This window comes from Myripristis murdjan, chromosome 9 (assembly GCF_902150065.1).
Source record: "Myripristis murdjan chromosome 9, fMyrMur1.1, whole genome shotgun sequence".
Taxonomy (NCBI): domain Eukaryota; kingdom Metazoa; phylum Chordata; class Actinopteri; order Holocentriformes; family Holocentridae; genus Myripristis; species Myripristis murdjan.
In genome coordinates this window covers 22,112,431-22,135,542 of record NC_043988.1, presented here as the reverse complement: position 1 = coordinate 22,135,542, position 23,112 = coordinate 22,112,431, and the positions used below count along the sequence as shown (strand labels likewise).

Below are 23,112 nucleotides of genomic sequence, written 5' to 3'. Positions count from 1 at the left end.
ATTTGACGACTAAATAGATCTAGGAAAATGATTCCAGCCTGCGAAGATCCCACTCTGCCACAGACTTGATTCCAGTTGTTTAATTAAATGGAGTAGGTTTTGTTGAAATGATTCCCTGTGAGTGAGAGAAATAATTAGGGGCATGAGACAGAAAATGTCATGAAGGTTTGGGGAACTGCCTTCATAAGCAGAAAAGCTTTTCAGTGACGCTGTTTTTCGTAGAAGGGAACCACTGATGACGACGATGGTGGTTGTTATTTATATGATGACGACAATGTTTATGAGGAGGTACGCAAACGGCTTAACAAGGCTTTGACCAGGAAAGGGAGTCCCCTCACACACACACACACACACACACACACACACACTCATAGTCACACACACTAAGCTGGATTTACAAATATTACAGACTTATATTCTAAATCCAGCTAATGCTGGCTGGGGAACCCATGAGGGTTGAGGAAGGTTAACGACTTGGCAAGCTTATAGTTATGCATATTTACGGGTTATTATTTCAGCAAAGTTCATGCTTTTTTATAGTGACTTCCAAGAGATAATTCAGAAATTCCACACAAAAGCCTGTGATTACTTTCCCCCTATAATTTTAAGAATTAAGGGTTTTCTTTGATCACTACTTGCTCTGCTTCTGTTCATTTTATTGGTCTATTGTCCCAGAATTCCTCTCCAAAGTCTGCATGTCTATGCCATTTCACTATTGTTTAGTCCACGTATTTGAACTTCCGCAGTATTTTTGCACACAGGCATATAATGAATTCAATTGTATAATGCTTCCTTATGGGAAATACACTCCCACTTGCGCAATCCAAACTGTTAACATGTCTCATCTATCTGGTAAGACAGACTTTGCATTTCACATTACAGGGTGTAGCACATAACTGTCTCAGCACAAAGGCATGAATGAACACTGACACTGACAGTGTATTCGTAACACCAACAAACATCTACACTTAGTATCCACTCCCATAAGTGCACTTAACTTATGCTGGATAAGACTCCCTTTTTCTTCCTGAACAGTTTTAACCCTGTGAGGCCTGTATGTGACAAGGAACTGGAAAAATTCCATGGGGATCAATACTGACTTATACTGACCACACAATTCTTGCTGATTTTTCAGCAGTAGGCTACATTGATGCTGCAGATATCCTTTTCCACCTCATCCTGAATATTCTCTGTTGGGCTTCAATCAGGGAACCACACAGGACATTGAGGTAAATTGAAGGGTTTTTTCAATTCATTCAAAGAAGATTGCACACTATCCATTGTAAAAAGCCTAGATTATGGGTATGAGGGGATGCACTTGGTCAGTAACCATGTTAAGGTACCCACTAGCCAAACTTTTTCATGTCAAGACCCCTAATATACACACATACTAGATTACAGACCCCATTTTGAGAGGACTTTGTTCTAAAGAATCAGTTCTGAGAAAAAAAAAAACAAAACATTGTCTTTTTGGAGATAACAGAAGTTGGTATAGCCATGCTATGATCAACCCAGGATCACTATTAATTATAATCAAAATGGTCATGTTGCTCCAACTGAGAGAAACTGTCATGAAATTTAAATGATTAAACTACTACTCTTTTTGCTGGAGAACTTTTCTGCAACCTGCTCAGGAACACCAGGTGACACCAAGTCCCCAGTTTGAAAACCACCGCCATATGCAGTTATATTACCACCAGCAGCTCATGCTAGTGGCACTGATAGGATGAGTTTGCTCAGCCAGGCTGCATTTCAATCCCTCAGTTACTGACTTGTTAAAGTGTTGAGTTGTGCATTCCAAAAGGGACCTCTGCCCATCACCATTGTTCTGAGCTGTTTTTTGCAAATGTTTTGCTTGCCTTCTAGCAAGTCATGCCACTTCTTCTTGGACTTCTCTTATCAACAAAACTGATGAGTCTTTTTTTATCACTCTTTACTCTGTAATTCTAGACACTAGTGCACTAAAATCCCAAGAGAGCATTTGTTTCTGGGATGGTGGGACTACCGTATCTAGCACCAGCTATGATTAAACTCACTAAAATCATGCGTCTTGTCCATTCTGACATTTAGTCGAACAGTAATTGTGTCTCAATATAAATAAAATTGACTTGGTTTGACTCTGTACCCCCTGCATAATTTATAGGTCGCTTTCTGGAGGAGTGAGCTGTTTGTAGGAAGGGGGGAGGACCTCCCCCCTTCCTCCCCGGGAGGTGTACTTAATAGAGTGGATATGGCACTAAATGTATGACAAGAGTAATATACTAGTCATTAAATTTAGGTTTTTCGTTTAGTCTCATTGCCAGAGGTGTATAAAATCAAGCACTTAGCCTTGCAATTTGCCGTGACAAAATTTGTGAAAGAATGGGTCGTTCTAAAGAGCGTGGTACTTTAAGAGTTAAGTAATAGGATGCCACCATTGCAACAAGGCAGTATGTTAAATTTCTTCCCTCCTAGATATTCCACAATCAACCGTAAGTGAGATTATTGCAATGTGGAAGTGTTTAGGAACCACAGCAACTCAGGCGCCAAGTGTCAGACCACATAAAGTTACAGAGCGGGGTCGCCGAGTGCGGAGGCAGATAGTGTGTAAAAGTGGCCAATGCTCTGCTGACTCCATACTTGCAGAGCTCCAAAACTCCTCTGGCATTAACATCAGCACAAAAACTGTGTGCTGGGAGCTTCATGGCATGGGTTTCCATGGCCTAACAGCCCCATGCAAGCCTTACATCACCAAGCACAATGCCAAGCGTCAGATGGAGTGGTGTAAAGCACACCGCCACTGGACTCTGGAGCGGTGGAGTGACCAATCACGCTTCTCTGTCTGGCAGTCTGATGGACAAGTCTGGGTTTGGTGAATGCCAGGAGAACGTCCCCTGCCTTACTGCACTGTGCCAACTGTAAAGTTTGGTGGAGGAGGGATAATGCTATGGGCTTGTTTCTCTGGGGTTGGCCAAGGCCCCTCAGTGAAGGGAAATCTTAATGTTTCAGCTTACCAAGTTATTTTTATGCTACCAACTTTGTGGGAACAGTTTGGGGAAGGCCCTCTCCAGTTCCAGTATGACTGTGCCCCAGTGCACAAAGCAAGCTCCATAAAGGCATGGCTGGGTGAGTTTGGTGTGGAAGAATTTGGCCGGCCCGCAGAGAGCCCTGACCTCAACCCCATCCGATACCTTTGGGATGAACAAGAACGGAGACTGCAAGCCCGGCCCTCTCATCCAACATCAGTTATACACTGATGTTGGATACAAAAGGGGGACCAATTCCATATTAATGTCTATGGATTTAGAATGGGATGTCATAAAAACTCCTATGTCTCCTATGTATAGGTGTAATGTGTAGTTGGCCCATAACTTTTGTCCATATAGTGTATGTTCACACAGCCACTGTAATACTTGTGTTCTCCGTGTGTATGTTTTGAAGAACATCTTAACTTGGATGACCTGAACTGCAGAGAGGGAACCCTTGGTGCACAATGGCAGGTTATCCCTCAAACAGCCACTCACACACACACACACAAGCAAACACACACTCTTACTGTACACACACATTGTACAATATGTACACCCACACACAGACTCTTTCAGCTGCTCCATATGGCTTCAGCACACACATACTCTCCCTAGCGCAATGATGTCACTCAGGGATTACTCTGACATCACTGGGAGTGATGCCAAGCTAAACCTATTAGCCCTGCCATGTGCTTGCATTGCCGAACTAGAACTCCGTGTGTGTGTGTGTGTGTGTGTGTGTGTGTGTGTGTGTGTGTGTGTGTGTGTGTGTGTGTGTGTGTGTGAGTGTGTGTGTGAGAGAGAGAGAGAGATTTGAATCTGCTGAAAAATATTGCCTTTTCCACATTTTAACACATTCATTCAAAAGTGATTTCATCCAGCCGGCGTCATGTAACGATTTATCCATCAATCATTGAATCCATTAAAAAAAAATCTTGTTTGCAGTGTGTCAGCATCTTCTGTTCCCTAAGGCTATCTGGTATGAATGTCCATTGCTGTGACTGTATAGCTGACCTGCAAAGAGCTTAGCAGTGCTCGATGGCTGCCCCGATAATGAGCAAGCAGCAGTTAAACACCCATAATATGATATTATTACCAATTCATTTCACGCACAAGTACACCCACTCACTCACATGTACTGTCCAGGCACACATAAGCCCGTACATACAAAGGCAGAGATGGCAAAAAAAAAAAATGCATTTCATGTGAGGACTGTGTTTTGCTTGTGTGCGTCTGGCTTGTCACAGCAAATTTTATTTAAAATCTGACTTCTGGCTAATGTTCTGTGATCACAATTTGCCCCTAAATCACAGGGCTTTCAAATTCTGTTTTTCTGGTTATAAACCCACCAAATAACACTGGCTTAGCCTGTATAAGCTGTTGTTCTGCTGGAGTTTCACCCAGTGGTCTAAGATGTCAGTAACAATCTTAGCAATCTCATGACTAGGAACAGCACTGTTTTCATTGTAGCTGCATTATGCTGCATTTGGTATTTTATTTAGTATTAGTTGGTTATACTCTGGCCTTCATGCCTCTAATTCCATATTAAGTCAAACACACTGATTGTACTGGTAAATGAGCACGCTGAGTTTCTTTTAATGTGTTGTGTTATTACGATTAACAGTTTTGCTGATTGTGTTAGTATTTATGAACTTTTCATTAACAATTGGGCTCCAGTTGGACTATACAGGGCAATTGAGCTATCTGCAAAGTAGTGCTGAAAACACCCAAAATGTCCTTTTTGTATTCAAAATGCCAAGCTTTTAGTCCATTATCCTTGATGCAACAGGTTTGTGTCTGCTTCCCTTTGCCTTTCTGCTTTTCTATCTGTCTGTTGTAGCAGCTCATGTAGCCTAAATAAGGCCGCCTGAAAAATCATAATAGTCCTCATTAGGGGTGGAATGATTCATTCAATTAATGATTCAATTCTATTCACGATAGAGGGTTCACAATTTGATATTTTGACTAGATACTTAATCTCTCATACTGATCAGGGCTTGCACCCCTACTCGTACAACTTAAGCGTTTGCATTGTTTTGCCATTTGTTACTTTTCTTGGATGACTGCAGCTCTCCACAGTGTGCCTCATGAGATCTGATGATACATATCTCTTTTTTACATCGTGAAACCTCATATCACATTGCATTGTTGCATCCTAGGGCTTGTCAGTTTCAGAATGTGGAGCATAGGTAGCCATTGTTAGTTGTTTTACCAAGATAAGATGTCTTGTTGTCCTCACATGCCTTTGAAAGCAAGTGGGTGTTGGTAGGTGTTTCTCAGACTACTTTGTGGATGGCTCATTTGCATGTTTAATTCAATTGGAACACAGTTTTAAGGGTTCCTACTGGGTTTTTCAGAATTAATGCAATTAACTGAAATTGTTGTATTTACAAATAGACACCATAGAAAAAAATAGCCTCACTTCACTTCTAAAATGGTCCTGTAAAGCCACTTTTCCACTGCATGGTGCAGCTCAACTCAACTCAACTGTACTTGCCTTTTTTGGTTTTCCATTGCAAAAAAATTGTGGCTAGCATCTGGTACCTGGTGCGTTTTTTTGGTTTCACATTGGTTGAGGTTCCACACGAGCTGAGCCAGTACTAATAGGTGACGTGAAAACACTGCAGACTGCTGATTGGTCAGAGAGAACCATCACTAGTCTTGCTGCCTTCAGCCTCTTCTGAAACAAAATTTGCCTCCTTGCTGTGACAGTCACATACTGAGAATCAAGAACGCCATCCCTTCGATATCATCCGTTGTTCCTGTGCGTGGCGTGTTGAAGATGATGTCACGGTAGTTTCACGCGGAGTCACTATAACAACCAGCTACACTGAGAGGCGGTTCTGTCTGCAGTAGGAAACGAAATCGAGAAAAGTACCTGGTACCAAAAGCAAGAGGAGTCAAGTTGAGTTGATCTGGACCTTACGGGGGTGGAGACGGGGGACGGTTGAGGTTCCCTGTGTCTGGAGCTGAGCTGTGCTGGCTGTTAAAGTCATGCTGATTACAAGTGTTTCTCTGAGACTGAGTCAGATTTCTACATGCTGATCTCAGTTCATGGCTCTCGCAGTCATATTGTGGAGTATTACGATGACTTTTGCAGGTCATGAGGCACACATGTAGTACAAGCAGTCAGATGAACACATGCATACGCACACACCCGACCACACACATACACACGCGTACCAGCACAATCATGCATAGACATACATAATGAGGAGCTTTTGTCAGTCTTATCCTCAGCGAGTCACGCTTGTCCAGCCATTTGAAATGTGCAGAAATGTTTTCGGGGGGGTAGGTGGTGGCGGGTTCTGTTGAGCCTCTCTATTCTACGTTGTGCTCCAGTGACTTTGTGAGACAGATGATAGTTCAGCCAGCTTAACTTCTTTCTCCAGCCTGTGAATCAGCTGAATGCATAAATAGAATATGGGTAAGTCACGCATGGCTGCCATGAAATATTAACTTGGAGGCTGAATTGATCATTTTTTGGTGTGAATTTAAGTCAAATCCCAAGGTGAATCGTCTGGGTTGATGATTTTGAGGACAGATTAGCACCCAAATCTCAATATTATTGTTAATTATGTCTAATTTAATCATCGCTAATTAAATCTCTTCACATCCTTTTTTTCATCTTTGACCATCTGACAAGTGTAGCGTTGTCCTCATTTTCTCATTACTGATTACCAAACCTGCCACTGGCCCCTTAGCAACTGCAGTCTGATTGGCTACCAGGATCTACCTGTCCCTTTGAATCCTACTAAGTCACCATGGCAACCATATTGTAAACATGAATCTGGATGGGGTGTGTGTAAGGCAAGCAGGAAGTGAGTCTAGCTGTGGCAGCAGATTTGCTCCTGGACACACATGAATAAACCTGTTTTTCAAGCAATGTGATTGATGTTACTGGAGCACAAATACAAAGACACAAAACCCAACTACCATTGCATTATTGTCTTTTAATTAGGTACAGATCTTTTGCTATTCATATACCTCAAAATATATCCATATTTATTGCTAATTATGGCAGTAGTGGAGGTTCAGATGGCTGCAGCAGAACTGCATGTTATTTTGTTTTCTATTATCTCACACACCATAAGATACTTCTTTCTCATACAGTTAATTTCATTTATTGTTATTCATTCTCACTTTGTTCGATTTTATATTGATGCTGCACTTTTTTTTGTCCCCATATACTGTGTAATCAAAATCCTAATCCAGTTTACATACTCACTCAGCTGCTTCACTGATGACCCAGTTAACTCTTTTCTGTTTGACCGACTGATCCCTGTGATCAGAAGGCAGATTCTCTCTATATTTGCTGTTTATACAGCACATATCTGTCTCTTTCTGTTCCTTTGTGTCTTCTCACTACGTCCATAATCCCTACATGGTTGGGAGAGAGTTTCACAGTTGAGCTCGGCCAGCTGTCTAGAGGGCTTTCTGGGTAGGCTGCCATTGTGCTGCATTTACTGTCAATTCTGTCGAGTCCATTTTGCATCTCTCTTCCTCGAGAAACGGAATCAGAGGGGCTTGTGCTGTTATGTGAAAGTTAAACTATTTTAGTCAGTTTCATCATCTTAGGTGGTGCCCTTATGTAATTTATGTTACATTTGAGGCATAGCCTGTTACTTGATGTGCTATTCTGTCCTTTTATTTGAGAACTGGGCACAAGTGGTACTGCTTACAGCACTAAGGAAACATTACGTATTGGAGCAAACGCAGACCCGCAGGAGAAAAGGGAGAGAGGAGTACGTCTGCTGTGACCCCAAGAGCCACTGAGGCAAAGCCTAGTCTCTTAATATGCCATACAGGCAAAACCCAGTCTATAATGATGTAACTACTGACTAACCACTCTGGCTCTCCCTGTTGTATTTTTTTCCACTCGCCCTTGCTCTCCCTCCTTTGCCCTTTCACTAGTAACCTCTCTAACTTCCTCTCCCTCTCTCTTTTGATTCCCACTATTCCACAGGCTTCAAGTCTGTGGTAACTTGTCCCGTTATCCTCCCTCCATCCCACCCTCTTTATCTGTCCCACTCTGGCAAGCTGCATTGTGCCAAAGCCCCTAACAAGTTCACTGACCCTGCCAGTCATGAGAGGAGAGTGCTTCACGCAGCCCTCACACTGCTCCTCAATTAGCTGTCATACACTTAAGTACATAAACTGTAGAGGCTGCATCACTGCCAGCTCTCTCTTTCTTTAACTGGTTTCTCCATTTTTCATTTTTCGCACTGTTTTTCTCTCCCTTTTTGTGTGTTTTCTGTTTGTATTGTGTGTGTCTGCAGTATTCACTTTAGTAGTCAGTGCTTTGTTCCACCAGCAGTGGTTTTTTGTTGATCCAACAATGTCTGGATGGCTAGGCTGAGGCTCTGTAGTTGTTTTCACAGCTTAAATAAATATATTATTAAGCATTTGAGAGCTGTGTGGCTTTGAGCAATAGACACCGAGCACAATGTCAGAGTTTGACCTCAGTGGCTTTTGTCATATACCAAATGGTTCTGCCAACTTAAGTCTGTAAATGCTCTCTTATGTTTCAGATAACTTCCAAACAACCAAAGCCAGCTGAATATAATTTGCTTCATCTATGAAAATAAAATAAAACAGTTCAGTAAAAAATAATATAGGCTGTGTTTAACTACACCAAGTGAAATACAGCTTTAGTTGCTAACATATGAATTTGAATAATCACAAGGTTTTCTCCCAAGTCTGGTTTCCATGGCTGTGAGCCTCAGGGACACTGAATGACGACAGTGGCACTCTGTCACAGCTCGTCGCTGGCACTGATGGCGTGTGGCTGAGTTCGCAGCCAAGCAGTCAGATTATGTTTGTGTTGAGTTTGTGTGTTTGTTAGAGAGAGTGACTGCCTGTGCGCCTGTTTGCATTGGTGTCTGAGTTTTGTTCTGTCTGAATGCGTGCAGGTGTGTGTATGCTTGCATAAGGCAGGTGGCCACCTGAGTGCCGCTGTGTGTGCTGATGTGGAGATGCTCGAATGTTCCAGATGTGGAGAAGCCTGTTGTGCCTGTCGTTACGTCTGTGACTTTGACACCATCCCTGTCCACCCAGGAGCCGATGTCACATGCTGGCTGCCTCTGTCAGTTCTGGCCAGAAGCCGTCACTCCGGAGAGGTTTGCAGCTTTGTGATGTACTGCTGGTTGTTATGCCTGTCTCCCTGCTCTGTCCCTGTGGAGGAGAGTGGCCCCTGCTGGTCGCTGTAGGAATCAACTGAGCCCCCCGCACCACCCCCACCTTGAAAACTATATACCCTGTGGAAGAATGCTGTTGCTAGCAGCAACCATGGCAGATGGCAAGGCTGTTGATTGAGATCATGAGAGGGCTTTTTTATTATTTCAAAGACCAGGCTGTGCAAAAAAAAAAAAAAAAAACGATATAGCTGAGTATCACGATCTTATTTTTCGCAATATTATATTTACTCTCTCACCCCTCGTACCAATATCATTTTTGTACTTCAACATTTTCAACATTTTTTACAACATTTTCATGTGATTGTATGACATCCACATTTTAGCGTACTGTGTTAAGTAACTGCATTGTGCTCAGTCTGTTTTAATGAATTAGGATATGAATTTTGAACTAATTGTTTTGTCAGTCAGTTTTTCATCCCATTTATCAAATATTATGTTGTATGTTTTATTAGATGTTATTCAGTAGGTTGTATCTTAAACTACTTTTACATTTTCAGTTCAGGCAGTATATTGTGATACAAATTGAATTGTATCATGATTTGTATTGCCATTGTATTATTACTGCCAATTCACAGTCATAAAGCCCACTACTTTTTTAGGAAAAACTGAGGTTTGTCTCCCTGCAACCCTAACGAGGATAAGTGGCTTGGAAAATGAATGAATGAATGAGGTTTGTCTTTGACTTACAGCTCATAAGATTGTGAGGCTGCGTTAAACAACATCAACGTGTCCCTCATCTGTCAGAGGTAGGCCAATATACCTCATGTCTGAAATTGCAATATTTGGATATTTGATGGCTCAAGTTCCAGTTACTGCAGTTTTTTTTGTTTGTTTTTTTTTGTTTTACTTGTATTTCTCAGCACTCAAGTCTTTGTGCTGTAGGGTTTGGGTTGGTAGCACTCAGTAATGCTGTACTCTGCTGCACCCTAGTGGTGGAACAATGCCATTAGGTAAAATTGCTCTTATTATACTCCAGTATACTGGGTCAAATGAAGGATACACTTTACAAGGTATACTCAATTTAGATATGTGTCCTTTCCAATTGATATGAGTCCTTCCAAATTGTGTTGGCTTATGTGCACTAACCTTCATACCACTTTACCCATCAGAAAGCTTTGACTGAAGCTGCACATGCATAGATTGAAATAACTTGATTGTGTAATTGTAGAGTAAGTCTACAAAACCCTGTCAAAAGTGGCTCGCAATAGGTGGATATCTGAGAGAAAAATATAAATTACTTTACTCTACCAATGCATTATGCTCCTCCCTCTCCCTGCATCTCTCTCTGTCTCTGCCTCTTTTCTCCCTCCCAGTTACACCCGTTCTGTCTCCTTTCCTGTCTCTCTCTCCATTTCCCACCAACCCTCTCTCTCTCACACACCTCTCCTTCCTACTTAGATAGCTTCATCAGGCTTGTCACTCTATCTGTCCCTTCTCTTTCTCTCCCTTCATCTGTCTTGGCACCAGTGTGTGCATGTATATGTGTGTATGTATGTGTGTGTGCATGTGTGTGTGTGGCACCACTGAAGAACCTCAGTAAAAATGAGTTTGCCTGTGAACTCTGACTACCTTTCTCTGGAGAGGATTGCCCGCTACCGCCATGCCTGCTCTAACGGCTCACCCTACGCCACCAACAAGCCCATTGACATCAAGCCTCGTTGCAGGAGAGGGTAAATGCCGCCTCTGAGGAACAATGTGGAGGGAAGGGAGTGGGAGAAAAGATAAAAGGGGCAGTATGTCATTGGACAGGCCTTACCTGAAATATGCAGTCTGTATTTTGACTCTGCATTCTTGCACTGAGGATTTTAGTGCTTGTTTGATGTGGTATTGTTTGATGCTGCATTTTTGGACTAACTTTTTTTTTTTTTTAACTTCAGGGTGAAGTTTAATGCAACCTTACACTTGTTTTCCATGTTTTTATAGTTAGATCTAACTGTTGCTTGCATGTGAAAGGTTGAGATGGAGCAAAGTAGTGAATCAGAAATACTGCATTTGGAAACTAGGTGCATTTGGATGCTGGAGAAGAGAAAAAGTTGGATTGAACTCATCTATCTCTATCATTGATTATTGATTAAAGCTGCTTTTGTGTTGGTAGCACACATTGTACCTATTGTGTATGTGTGTGTGTGTGTGTCTGAATTCATGTGTTCATATGAGTTGCATGTACATGGCATGATGTGTGTTTGCTTGAGTGATGTATAGGTGAGAGCACTGTGTGTGTTTCCCTTATCAGAACATTAGCTGATAAATAGCTCAACCTGGGCAACACAGCGAAGTGTGTTCACATCAGAGCGTTGTGTAAATGCTTGTTGCTTGGTGGCTGACTACATTGTTAGAGCTCTGTGCAAGCCTTAGTTCAGCTGTTTACTCTGTTGTGCCTGTAGTGTCTGCCTGAAGTAAGTGTGTATGTGGGTACGTGCACATGTAGCTGTGTATGACACTTTCAAGCGGCTGTGCTGCTTTTACAAAGTGCAATTAAGAGCGAGGTAAACCATAAATAACCAGGGTCCATCCAGTCATCTAAAGCATCAAGGTGTTCAGGAGAACGGGTCTTCACTAACCAGGGGAGTGAGTAAGCTAATAGTCAGAGCACTCTCCACCCATTAGAGCTAATTCTGGAAGTTTTAAGACCTTGCACTGCCTATTTTTTCCACTTTTCTCTGACTAATATGCACTCAGAGACCCCAGACATAAATAGGATGTGCGAGCTCATTTGCTGTATGCCTGTGCCTGTCTGTGTCTGCAATTCTATTTTGTGTGTCTCTGCGTATGTGCTTGAATATGCAATATAGCCTTAAGTGTCTGTGTCTGTGAGTGTGTGTAATATTCCATGAAGGCATAGATATTATTCCATATAAACCTTAGATAATAGTTGGTGGTCTTGTAGGCATATTGAAATGGGTGGAACCTTAAATGGGCTGCATTTCTAAAACCTTGTCTTGTCAATACTGATGCCCAGCCATCTGTGTTCAATGCCTTGCTTCAGGTTGTGCTATTTATATCACCTATTATCTATGCCTTACACCTGCTTCATGGAAGCAGTGTTCTCTCTTTGAAACAAAATCAATCAGTTTGTCAATTTGTCTTTTTATGATATGCTGTGCTGACATATCCCATGCAGTCAGTGTATGGCAAGAAATTGATTTTTATTTCACCACTAGGTGGCACCAGCGTCTTTCTAAACTAAAATACAAGTGGCTCTCTACATTAGTGCTTTCCATATTACTAATGAATAGACATGATGATTTAGATGTGTGCTTAACCTAATAAAATTGTTTAATGTAATAAATCTATGTAAATAATTTCCAGGTCAGGCTGTAGTAATCCTATGCATGCAGCGAATTTCCATTGCATTTTTACATTTCCATTTAATGTCATACAACAAGTGAAACAAATATAATCAGCTTTTATTGGGCTTTTGCTAACAATACTTGAGCTTAAACTTTCAGTTTATGAACTGTACATTCATGTGCTGTTAATCAAGATCCTATTAAAACTGATGAATATTTATAGTGTAGCTATTAGTCTTTGGCATCTTACATATCTAATACACTGAATACCAATCAAGCTTTTCAGCAATGTAATAATTATTGAGCAAATATGGAAAAAGTTATTGCTTTAAAGGTAATTAACTTGTTTTTAACTTTTAATGGGAAGTTGATGCTTTGACAGTTATAACAGATACTGTATGATGACAGAAATGTCCATGTTTTCACTCCATGCTTCATTGTTCAGGTGTATATCTTTTGATGCATACTGCACAGTTATTTTAGATTTAAAAAAAAAAAAAGTTGTTGGGTTTGAAATGTATTGTTGAGGAGTTTGAATTCTTGCTGAATGAATTGTTTGTCTCTAGTTTGGGTGCATGACATGCATGTGACGTAACATGTCTGCTTCCTACAGATTGAACCTTGCCTGTCAAGTTGTTTTTTTAGTTCTCACACTTTTTCAAGACATAGTACAGACAATAAACTACTCAATAGTGGGTGTATCTCTGCCAGTACCATGTAATTCTAAAGATCTTCCACTTCCACATGTTTGATGTTCACCAAAAATTAATCATGCCCACTGCTACCTACTCCTCCAGCCAGTCGGTGTGAGAAGTGATCCAGATCCTCCATTCTGCATGACTAATTTTTCCACAAAGTTTTATGATGTTGCATGAATCTTATTGAAAGTTACTTGTGTATTTAAAAGAAGCCATTGACCAATCTGTGTGAAAAGTCAGTGACTTCTCCTTGGCCCATGACCAGCCTTTCCACAGTTTTTCATGCAAACCCATTCATAACTGACTGCTGCAGTGCACTAAAATATGTGAGTGCAGATTGCTTTTTGATTGCGAGTACATCTGTCTCTTTAAGAGCAAACAATCAGGTCTTGAGAAATTCCTCTCTCAGCTTTCCTCTCAGAATGTCTAATCAGGTTGGGCAACCTAGTAACCTTCTATGGAGCTAAATCGCTGTCAAAAACTAACAAACAAAACATGTTTAACAAATGTCCTATGATTCACTAGCAAACATTGTGTGGTTTGGAAATACAAAACACAACCCATCAAACAAATACATAACATCTTTCTTATATATCATGCTCCAAAAACATCAGTTCTTACAAGTACAAAAAAAAAATGATTTCCTAAAAAGACAAAAAACATACCTTGTGACTTTTGGTACAATTTTCTCAGAAATGTTGTATGTAATTCACCCTTTACAACAGCAGGCAGTGCTATGAGTGAATTTAAACAAGCCGAGTTTGCTACACTGGGAGGTTGAGCAGGGCAGAGAACAACCACTGCCAACTGCAATGGGATGCTAAGCTTAGCAAGGCTTTGTTAAAAAAAAAAAGAAAGAAAAAAGCTGGATTTTCTCCTCTAATTCATGCACATAGCACTAGAACATGGGTGTAAAAACATTCAGGTTCTTCTCCACCAAGATTACTTTAAGTGGTGGATCACATGAGGTGATTTCGACCCAGGGACCCTGATATTAAGATATTGTGTTCAGAACTAACTTGTATATTTGTAATACTTGAACATATCACCCAGTGGCAGTTAGCAGTGGCTGTTCTTTGCTCTGTTCAACCACCCGGCATAGTGATCTAGGCTACTTTAAATCAACTCATGGCACCACCTGCTGCCAAAAGTCCCATGATATATTTTTGTCTTTGTAGGAACTATTTTTTTGTACTTGTAAGAATTGATTTTTTTTTTCTTTTCTTGGAGCATGATGTATTAGAAGTATGGTTTGTATTTGTTTGATTGCTACATTTCTTATTTGCAAAACAAAATACATTCGTTTGTTAATGGTGTTTTGTATTTGTAAACCACACTATGTTTGTTAGTAAATCGTAGGGCATTTGTAAAACATGTTAGTAGGTTTTGGCAACAATTTAGTTCCATAGACTTCAGCTATCCTATAATACAGGTTTTGAAGGAAATCTTTAACTCAGTAAGGTGACTTTGTAAGCGTCATGCTGCCTTTATGTTCTGTTTTGGTGCTTGAATTTAATGGTCTCAGTGTGAAGGAAAGGGTTGCAAATGTCCCAGAAGTTTTAAGGCGACTTGTTTTGTTGTTTTTGGCCTGACCCCCATGGAATGTGAAGACCGTAATAACAGGATTAGTTTCACCACTGTGACCATGCTAAACTGAACTACATCATTCGGCCATGCTACACTGGAACTATTAGATGTGCCCATTCAACTTAACTCCCTCCAAATGGTCCACACATGGTCACTGCACCTCAGGGTGAGACTTGCCATCCTTCTTCCTTCTAGCCAGCATGAGATCAACCCTTCTGTCAAAACAGCAGGGTTGATCTCATGGAAAAGGAAGAGATAAAATGCCATATTTATTTGACTTCATGTGTGTGCCTCAAAATTTGAAATGGATAGACAGATATTGTTGGGAAACTATATGTACATAAGTGTACAGTAAACACATGGTTACACTTTATTATCTGATGTCTCAACTTTGCTTTTATTTTTAGAGCTGTGCAGGGCCTCTTTGTGTGTCTGTGAGGTGATGTACATGAAAGTGATTGACAGCTCACATGCATGTGTGTATGTGAAGGGAACGATATACACGGGGTAAAGTGCACGTGAAGGTAAAGCACTGAACTCTTCTGACGTTAGCCATCAGTCAATGCACTGTCATGCACTATGGACTCTACAGACTCTGTGTGTCTGGAGTGAGTGAGTGCGTGTTTGCTCACATATGTCCCTTTGAATGTGCGTGCAAATGCATGCATACTCAAACGTTGCATATGTGTATCAAATCAGTGTATGACTTGCATCTCGCTGTTTTCGTAGGTCTCTCTCCATTCTTCTGTGACATAAATGTGCATGTAATTTGCTCTTGAGCAGCAGTTGGAATGAAGTGGATGACCATAGTTTTTCTGTGTGTGGGGGCAGTAAGCAGCATGCTCTTCTTTCATAAGAGCTGGAGATGCATGTATTATCCTTGAAGTGGTGAGGCCCCTTCTCCTCTCTGTCTCTCCACTAAGCCCGTTCCTCCTCTACAAAGGGACTGATGTCACTTTGTTGTCATGACTTACATCGCTGGCTGGTTTCAGTATTGATGACGAAGAAGCATTCCCATTGCTTTATAGATTAGTGGGCTGGAATAATCTTTGTGTGGATGCTATTGTGTGTCTACTAGTGTTTGTGTATGCAATATGTTTTGAATTTGTCTGCATTCGTTATTACTGGTTTTAGAAAGTATTTGCTTAGATTTTCATTGATTCTGCACTTTCTTAGAAAAGTTGCACTTGCACAATTTGCAGCTGCAATAAGAGATGTGGAAATTGTTGAAGTCCTACTTTTTACTAAATGTTGGCTATGTTTGTGCTTCATCCTCAAAGGAGATTTATTTTGGACAAATATTTATTTTGGTTTGCTCTCTTTTCAGACGTCAAGAGGTGCAAGGTCTGGCCTGATATAGCTGGTTGAGAGAGAGTCGGTTTTGTGTTGAATTTGAATTTGCTCTTAGTGTATAACATTGAAGAACAAATGCTCAAAGGGTGTTCTGTAATGATACTCTTACACCTGTTTTTGTCAGGTCTTCATCAAGTGTGTGTGTGTGTGTGTGTGTGTGTGTTTGTGTGTGTGCGTGCATGAACATGCTCAGTATTGTATGTGCATTGTATGCAAATCTAAAAAACAGTGCTCTATATTTAATCTCACCATACTCGTTTTTTTTTTGTTTTTTTTTCAGGTTTCTCACTCTAATGTTGGTTTTGATTGATGTGCCAGACAGCTGGGCACACCTGCTTGCCTGGTAGAGTTGCTAGCACTGATGTTAGCGCTAATGTCAGCTTTCTGGCACACAACTCAGGATATGATGCCGTCAGAGCTTCGCATTTGACCCATTTTTGTAGACAGCAAAGAACTGTTGATCCCACTTTTATACACAACAAGACTCCTCACAATTCGTGTAAAAGTTTTTTGTGGAATAAAACTAGGTCTTTAATAAGTGCTAAAATGTGTTGCTTTGGGATGATTCGATTCATTGCCGTTTGCCATTAAAAAAGTTGTGTGGAGGCAGGGGGCATAGAGAACCACTATATATGCAAAGAGAGGAAATGGGAGTGGAAAGTAGCAAACTAGAAACTTGGAGCTGCATGTTTGTCTTTAACTCATTCCCCTCATTCTTTGTGCCCTTTCTCATTCCCTTCATCCTCACCCCATTTCCTGCTCTCTCTTCAAACATTTGTCATCTGTCACAAATCAATCTTTCAGCTACCTTTCCCACACTTTTCCTGGTTGTTCAGGCTGCTCCCCCCACATTGTATTTTCATTTTTTATAATGGTGTGCTATTGATCGTGCTCTGTTTGTTTACTTTACTTCTAAACTAAATCATCACCCCTTTAAAGGATTTAACACAATCTTTCCAGAAAAGCCTTCAATTTCCAGTTTATTGTTTCTGCTTTATGGAATTGCTTGATGATACTTGCTAGATGCTATTTTTGTATACTCTCTCTAGCACATTGGCATGCTTTAGCTGCTGGTTTTATGTTACCATGGCTGCCAACTGATTGACATTTGAGACAATTGTCAGGATTACTAGGGGATACAAGTCCCGCCCTTGAAGGAATTACTACAGCCAAAACAACCCCTCCCACTCTAGACATACCCAGGGTGCATATCGGAGATAGAGTAAGAAAGAGAGAGAGAAGGAGAGTCATGTAACTCAAAGAGTCGTAAAAAGAGAGCACGAAGGAGAGGGAAGGAGGAGGGGAAAAGTGTGGTGGAAAGAGGAGGAGAGTTTAATTTCAGAAGTCAGGAAAACACGGTGACTTGAAAGAGAGAGAGTAGTAAGTGAAAGAAGGGTGAGAAAAAGAGTGAATGGTTGGATCAGGAGAGAGGAAGATCTCACGCCGATCTGGCAAACAAGACAAGTGAGAGAGAGAGAGAGGGAGAGGGAGGGAGACAGACAGAGAGAGAGAGAGAGAGACAGAGTGGGAGAAAGAACAACCGACTGTCACACTATCCAAGCTCGCAGAGGAACCAGAGTGTGAAATACTGTTGGACGGAAGACTTGATCCGTCTGAGCTCACCATCAGCCTCGTCCGACTCAGCAGGACTGACTGCTGCGCTGGACTAACGCTGGAAGAGGGAGCTGCTGGATCGCTTCAACCCAGCGAGGAGTGCAGTCAGCTGTGGTCAGACCTCAGAGGAGGGCTGGCCAGAGCGCTCCAGGTGGACCTGAGGGTGTGTGTGTGTGGTTTCAAGTGTGTGTGTGTGGGCGTGTGTGGCGTTTGTGGATGTCGAAGGACAAGCAGCACCATGAGTATCATTCTTAAGCCTCGGTCGCGTTCCACCAGCTCTCTGAGGAACACGGAGGGAATATGGTAAATTGATAAGTAACTTTCACCACTGGCAGTATCCATGTTTATCCTGTTATTTGTGTCTTTCTCCATTTGGTCATGTGCCTGCCTCCTAGTCTTTCTCCCTGCTGTGCCACTCTCACTAATACTACCCCACGAGACCGGCTTAGCCCCTTTCATTTTTTTTTTTCAGTTTTCCCTCTCCATTAATTTGCTGCACTCTATGTAACACCATTTGTGTATCTTAGAACTGTCATCTGAACTCCCATCACTCGCTTACCCACTTCTCTAGTGAAACCTCCCCCCCCTTCTTCCTGAGTTCACTGCAAAACAAACACCCTGTCCCCTGCAGATATGTCACTTTCAGGGTTTCTCTCTAAGATTTTTTTTTGTTTGTTTGTTTTCTCTATAAGACATGCCATGTTCTGGACGCAGAAGATTAGGTTTGCTTGCTGTCCTTCCTTCCAGTGTATGATCTGCTTTATCTGACAAGCATATGATGTTCTGTAAAAAGAACATGTCATTTGTTATTGTCCTGACCCTGGCATGTTTCTCCTTTTGATCAGAACACACTGTCTATTCATTGTATAAAATCGTTCAGAAGATCCACACATGGCTTCAGATAAAGAGACGGGATGTAGATTGCAGTGCCAGGGGCGCAAATGGCCCTGCCCTCCCCCTCTGGTCTGCTTCCCCCTCCTGTCTCAACTTGTCCTTGGCTGTCAGCGCTCATTGCCTGCTAAGAAACTGGATCTGCCCTTTTCGCTTTAACACTGGAAGTTTATTTTCACAGTTTTCCTCTGAGGTACTCTCAGGCAGTGCTGTAACGGGGCAGAACAGTCCTGGGCAAACACACAGTGTCCTGGGGGGTTGGGGTGGGGTGGGTTTGTCCACGGGCCCCTTCAAGCATGTGCTGGAAACCTGACGGACCTCCCTGCAGGGTTTGCTCTGTTCTCACACTGTCAGCTCATTATCCTTCCCTACAACCTCACTGGCCGGAAATTAGGCTTGTGTGAAAATAAAGACTCACCATTAATTAGGTCTTTGGAGGGTTACAGTTCAGTGAAGAATGAGGCTGAATGACGCGTTATGGTTGGATGCAGAATGCTGAGTGAGAGGGGATTAAAGTCACAGTGCCGCTGTTACCTGACTGTTGCAAGACACCTTGAGCTTGCCACTGACTGTTAGTTTTAGAGCTGAATGCAGAATGTGGATCTCTCTTGTTGAAACCTAGAAATTGGCAGTGCTCGGCTAGTATGAGCCAGCCTCTTGAATGGCTACCAAAAACAGTATTCAGCTGGACAAAGCGTGCCGCCCCTCCATCTGTCCTGCCCTCCTCTATTCAGTTATTTACTGTTCTGTCTTCTTATATAGTTTATTTTATTGTTTCCCCTTATTGATTTTTCTTTCTTTTCTTTTCTTTTCTTTTTTTTTTACTTCTTTGAACTTCAGGTTTGCAGAGAGCACTGCTTAGAGACTTGTTTTACACTTATGATTTCTTTTTGCAGAGAAGAATGGAAGTGCATGGAAATCAGTGCTTTCTGTGTTAGGGTGGATGTGTTTTTGCACTGTATGTGCACATGTGCTATAGTGTGGTAGTCACTCTGGGCCATCCATGTCAGTTATTCTCAGTGAGATAAACCCTCTAGACACAGTAATAAAGTATTTGTATATCTGTCTGAACTGTATGTTTATAGAAGCATATGCCTCTGTCTACATCTAATTTGTTTATTATGGAAATAGATGGAAATGTTGGGACAGGTGATTATTGGCACACTGATTGTTAGATTAGTTAAACCTGAAATTTCATCTGTCCATTGTGGATTTGGGCAAATGAACTTTTGCCGTATTTTTCAGATGACTCTCTGACCTCTTCAACCATCAAACTGCCACAGTGTGCATGCCTGTTTATGAATGGTCGTGTGTCCACGTGTGCTCATGTTTGAGTGTGTGTGTTTTAGATAATGTTATGGTTCAGGGTGTGACTTGCCCCCTGGGCTCAACCCCCCACCTCCCATCCACCCAACCAGGTAAACATAGGCCAAAGTTTGCATACGCAGACATTTGAGTGTCCACCAGCGTAAATGTGAGGAGAGGAGGGAGAGAAAGACAGGCTGATGTTTGTGAATGTTGTAAGCACCACACCTTTTTCACACACTAAAATGAGCAATGATGATATGGTGTGTGGTAAGATAAAGCGTGAAGGAGTGGGGAATGTGTGACTTTAGCTGGACTGGGCCTAGCTAAGTGTTTGCATCTGCTCTTTGTCAGTTCCCAGTCAGGCATCTCAAGGAGGCTGTAAATACCAAAGGTCATAGGTTATCTTGCCCCATGTGGCCCTACACCGTGTAGGTCATCTTACATATTTCCCAGATCTGACCTCAGGTGTTCCCAAGAAATACCTGAAATAATGAAGAGGAGCGAGAACAGATTGATACTTAGCAGAGCATAATCAGTATGGAAAGGGAACATGCTTGTTTTTTAATACTTTGAACCTTGTGAATGGAGAGGACAGTGCATTACCATGGTGACGTCTTTGTATGTCTCTCATGCTTCGCTGATTGTTTTGAATGGCACAGTGACAGCAAGCGCTGAAGCAGTATCACGACTAAAGTAAAGGATTCACTTCACTCATGCCTGACAACAGATTGCAAGAAAAAACAGAGAGACAGAGAGAGAGAGACAGAGAGAGAGAGAGAGACAGAGAGAGAGAGAGAGAGAGAGAGAGAGAGAGAGAGAGAGTTCCGTAAACTTAAAGCGTCAGAGAAGTTTTGTAACACATGAGCCACACATGTCTTCTTGAGCTCAATACGTCTATACTCTGACACTCAAATTCACCGGGAGCTCTGCTATTTTTCACCTACCCATTCATGTGTATTGTGCTCTCAAAAATGACTTTCCACTCAAAAATATAGTTACTATATTAGTTAAAAACATGACTCAAAGACTATTGCATAAGGAAGCAGTGGTCATACTAGTTTTTTACGCTGACCGCTGACTTTTCATAGTAAAACTGTTTGAATGAGAAGGTGGATCCAATTCACTGATGTACATTTTGGGTTTTCCCATCAGCAGCTCCACTTTCTCATTCAAACAATTATATTTTGAAAATTCAATCAATTGGTCAGTGACCTGACAATATCTGTGATCCTTCTGTCTCTTTTCTGTATCCCTGTTAAAAACAAAACAAAACAAAACAAACTTTTTTTATGTTGTACAACAATGGCAACTTTATATTCTGTATCTGTAGATTGTAATGCATCAATTCAAGCTACATCACATTTATATCGAGGGAAATATTCAAAGCCAAGATGCCATTGTTTCATGGATACACCATTACATCAAATAGAAAATATCTAGTTGTCTTGAGGCTTGTTTTATGCATATTTCCCTGTAATTCAACAGCATATATTTGGTATCTTCTTGGTATCTATCAAAATGGTTCACCTGCCAACTTGAACAAAACTGCATTCCTAGATGTTAGAATGTGTTTAAACTAGGATTCATAGCTCACTTTAGAAAGCACATTGTCAACAGTCACTGAGTCACCATGGTTCACATCCCTTAATATAAAATAGAAACACTTTACTGTTTGATTTGGCAGAGCACATTGTCTTTTACCTGCACTGCAGTGTTGTCTATTTAAAGTGGTCAGGAGTGTAAACACGTATAGTAGACATCAAAGTGTTGGCTCTGTGACGTCATCGTGTCCCGTGACATTCAGTTTGTCACCAAACTAGATTTGCCTTTTCCTCTCCGGATCTTATGTGTGTGTATGGGATGTCAAAAGTGTCATCTGTTCCCCTGCCTCTCTGTCACGTATTTTTTTAGATTATTTTTTATGGGTTGTTGAATTTAGGACATGGCCAAGGTTAGGACATTGCTATACAGTCTATAAAACACATTCACACACACACACACACACACACACACACACACACACACACACACACACACACACACACACACTCACCCACTGATACAATTATAAGCATGCAAAACACGTGCTTGTGCCCATAAATTCAAATATAACTATAGAGGCTTACTTTAAGTGCTTAAATGCTTATGCACACACACACACACATACATAGAGACACACACACACACAGTCCTGATGCCTCTCTCCTTGTCCTCCCCCCTGTGCATGCTCCCCTCTGTCCTCACAGCTTTCTAAAATAAATCCAGTGTCGTCTTCCCTCTGTCTGCTTCAATATATAGCTCTCTTCTCCACACTTTGTTTACATAGCCTTCATTGAAGTGTTTTTCCTAAGAAATATTTTTACCAGTGGTGACTGTGTAATTCTGCAGCTGTGCTTATTTTTGACCCAGTTTTAGCTGTAGTGTAGATTTTACTCTGAACCTCATGCCCTGCACTGCTTTGCATTTTAGGGCAAAAAAACAGCAATAACCAAAAAAAAAAAAAAAAAAAAAAAAAAAAAACGCAATTTTTTTCAGACTCTCTTTTCAGCAGTGTGGGAAATTTTCTTGCCCAACACCTCTGAGTAATTTTTGGGAGCGCAGTGTGTCATTATCTTTTCTTCGAAGCATATTGGTTATCAAAGGCACTATGGCCTGACCTCTACGTACAGTCAAGTTAACTCCTGTGGCTGAGAATGAATGAATCATTGATGTGTGCTATGCAGTTGATGTGTGTGTGTGTGTGTGTGTGTGTGTGTGTGCTTTAGAAAAAGAGAGAGAGAAAGAAAAAGATGGCAGATTGAGACAGTTGTGATGGAGAAAGACAAAGGGAGGGAGAAAAGAAAGAGCTGTGCTGTTGACTGTCCTCGGGCATGTGTGTGACCCAGCAACGTCCTACAGTATAAAGTCACAGTAGCCGCTACTCATCTATCTCAGCGCCCTTACAACCTCATCATGTTTTGACCTAGCAGTGCCCTGTTACAGTGCGTTTGATTTTTTTTTTTTTTCCCTTGCAGCATACAACCCCCAAAATATTAAGTTTCAACCTGAAACTCTAACAGGAAACGCTACTGCTGTGGGATTTGTGGTGAATTGAATCTTCATGTCTTGCCTGTTCTTGTTAATTAATATCACCAGATTACTAGTGCATAAACACAGCTAAAGTGGG

General features: G+C 41.4%; 1 protein-coding gene across 5 annotated transcripts in view; it reads left to right on the top strand.

Moving 5' to 3' along the window:
- pde4d (phosphodiesterase 4D, cAMP-specific) overlaps positions 1-23,112 on the top strand; it is a 179,962-nt gene that overhangs the window by 124,059 nt on the left and 32,791 nt on the right. Inside the window, exon 1 of one of the 5 annotated variants that reach the window (XM_030059828.1) lies at positions 17,607-18,050. The exons of the other annotated variants lie outside the window; for them this stretch is intronic. Within the exon in view, the coding sequence (XP_029915688.1) occupies positions 17,986-18,050 (65 nt within the window). The 5' untranslated portion in view covers positions 17,607-17,985. Of the gene's footprint in view, positions 1-17,606; positions 18,051-23,112 lie in introns of those variants that run through there. 5 annotated transcript variants of the gene reach the window in all.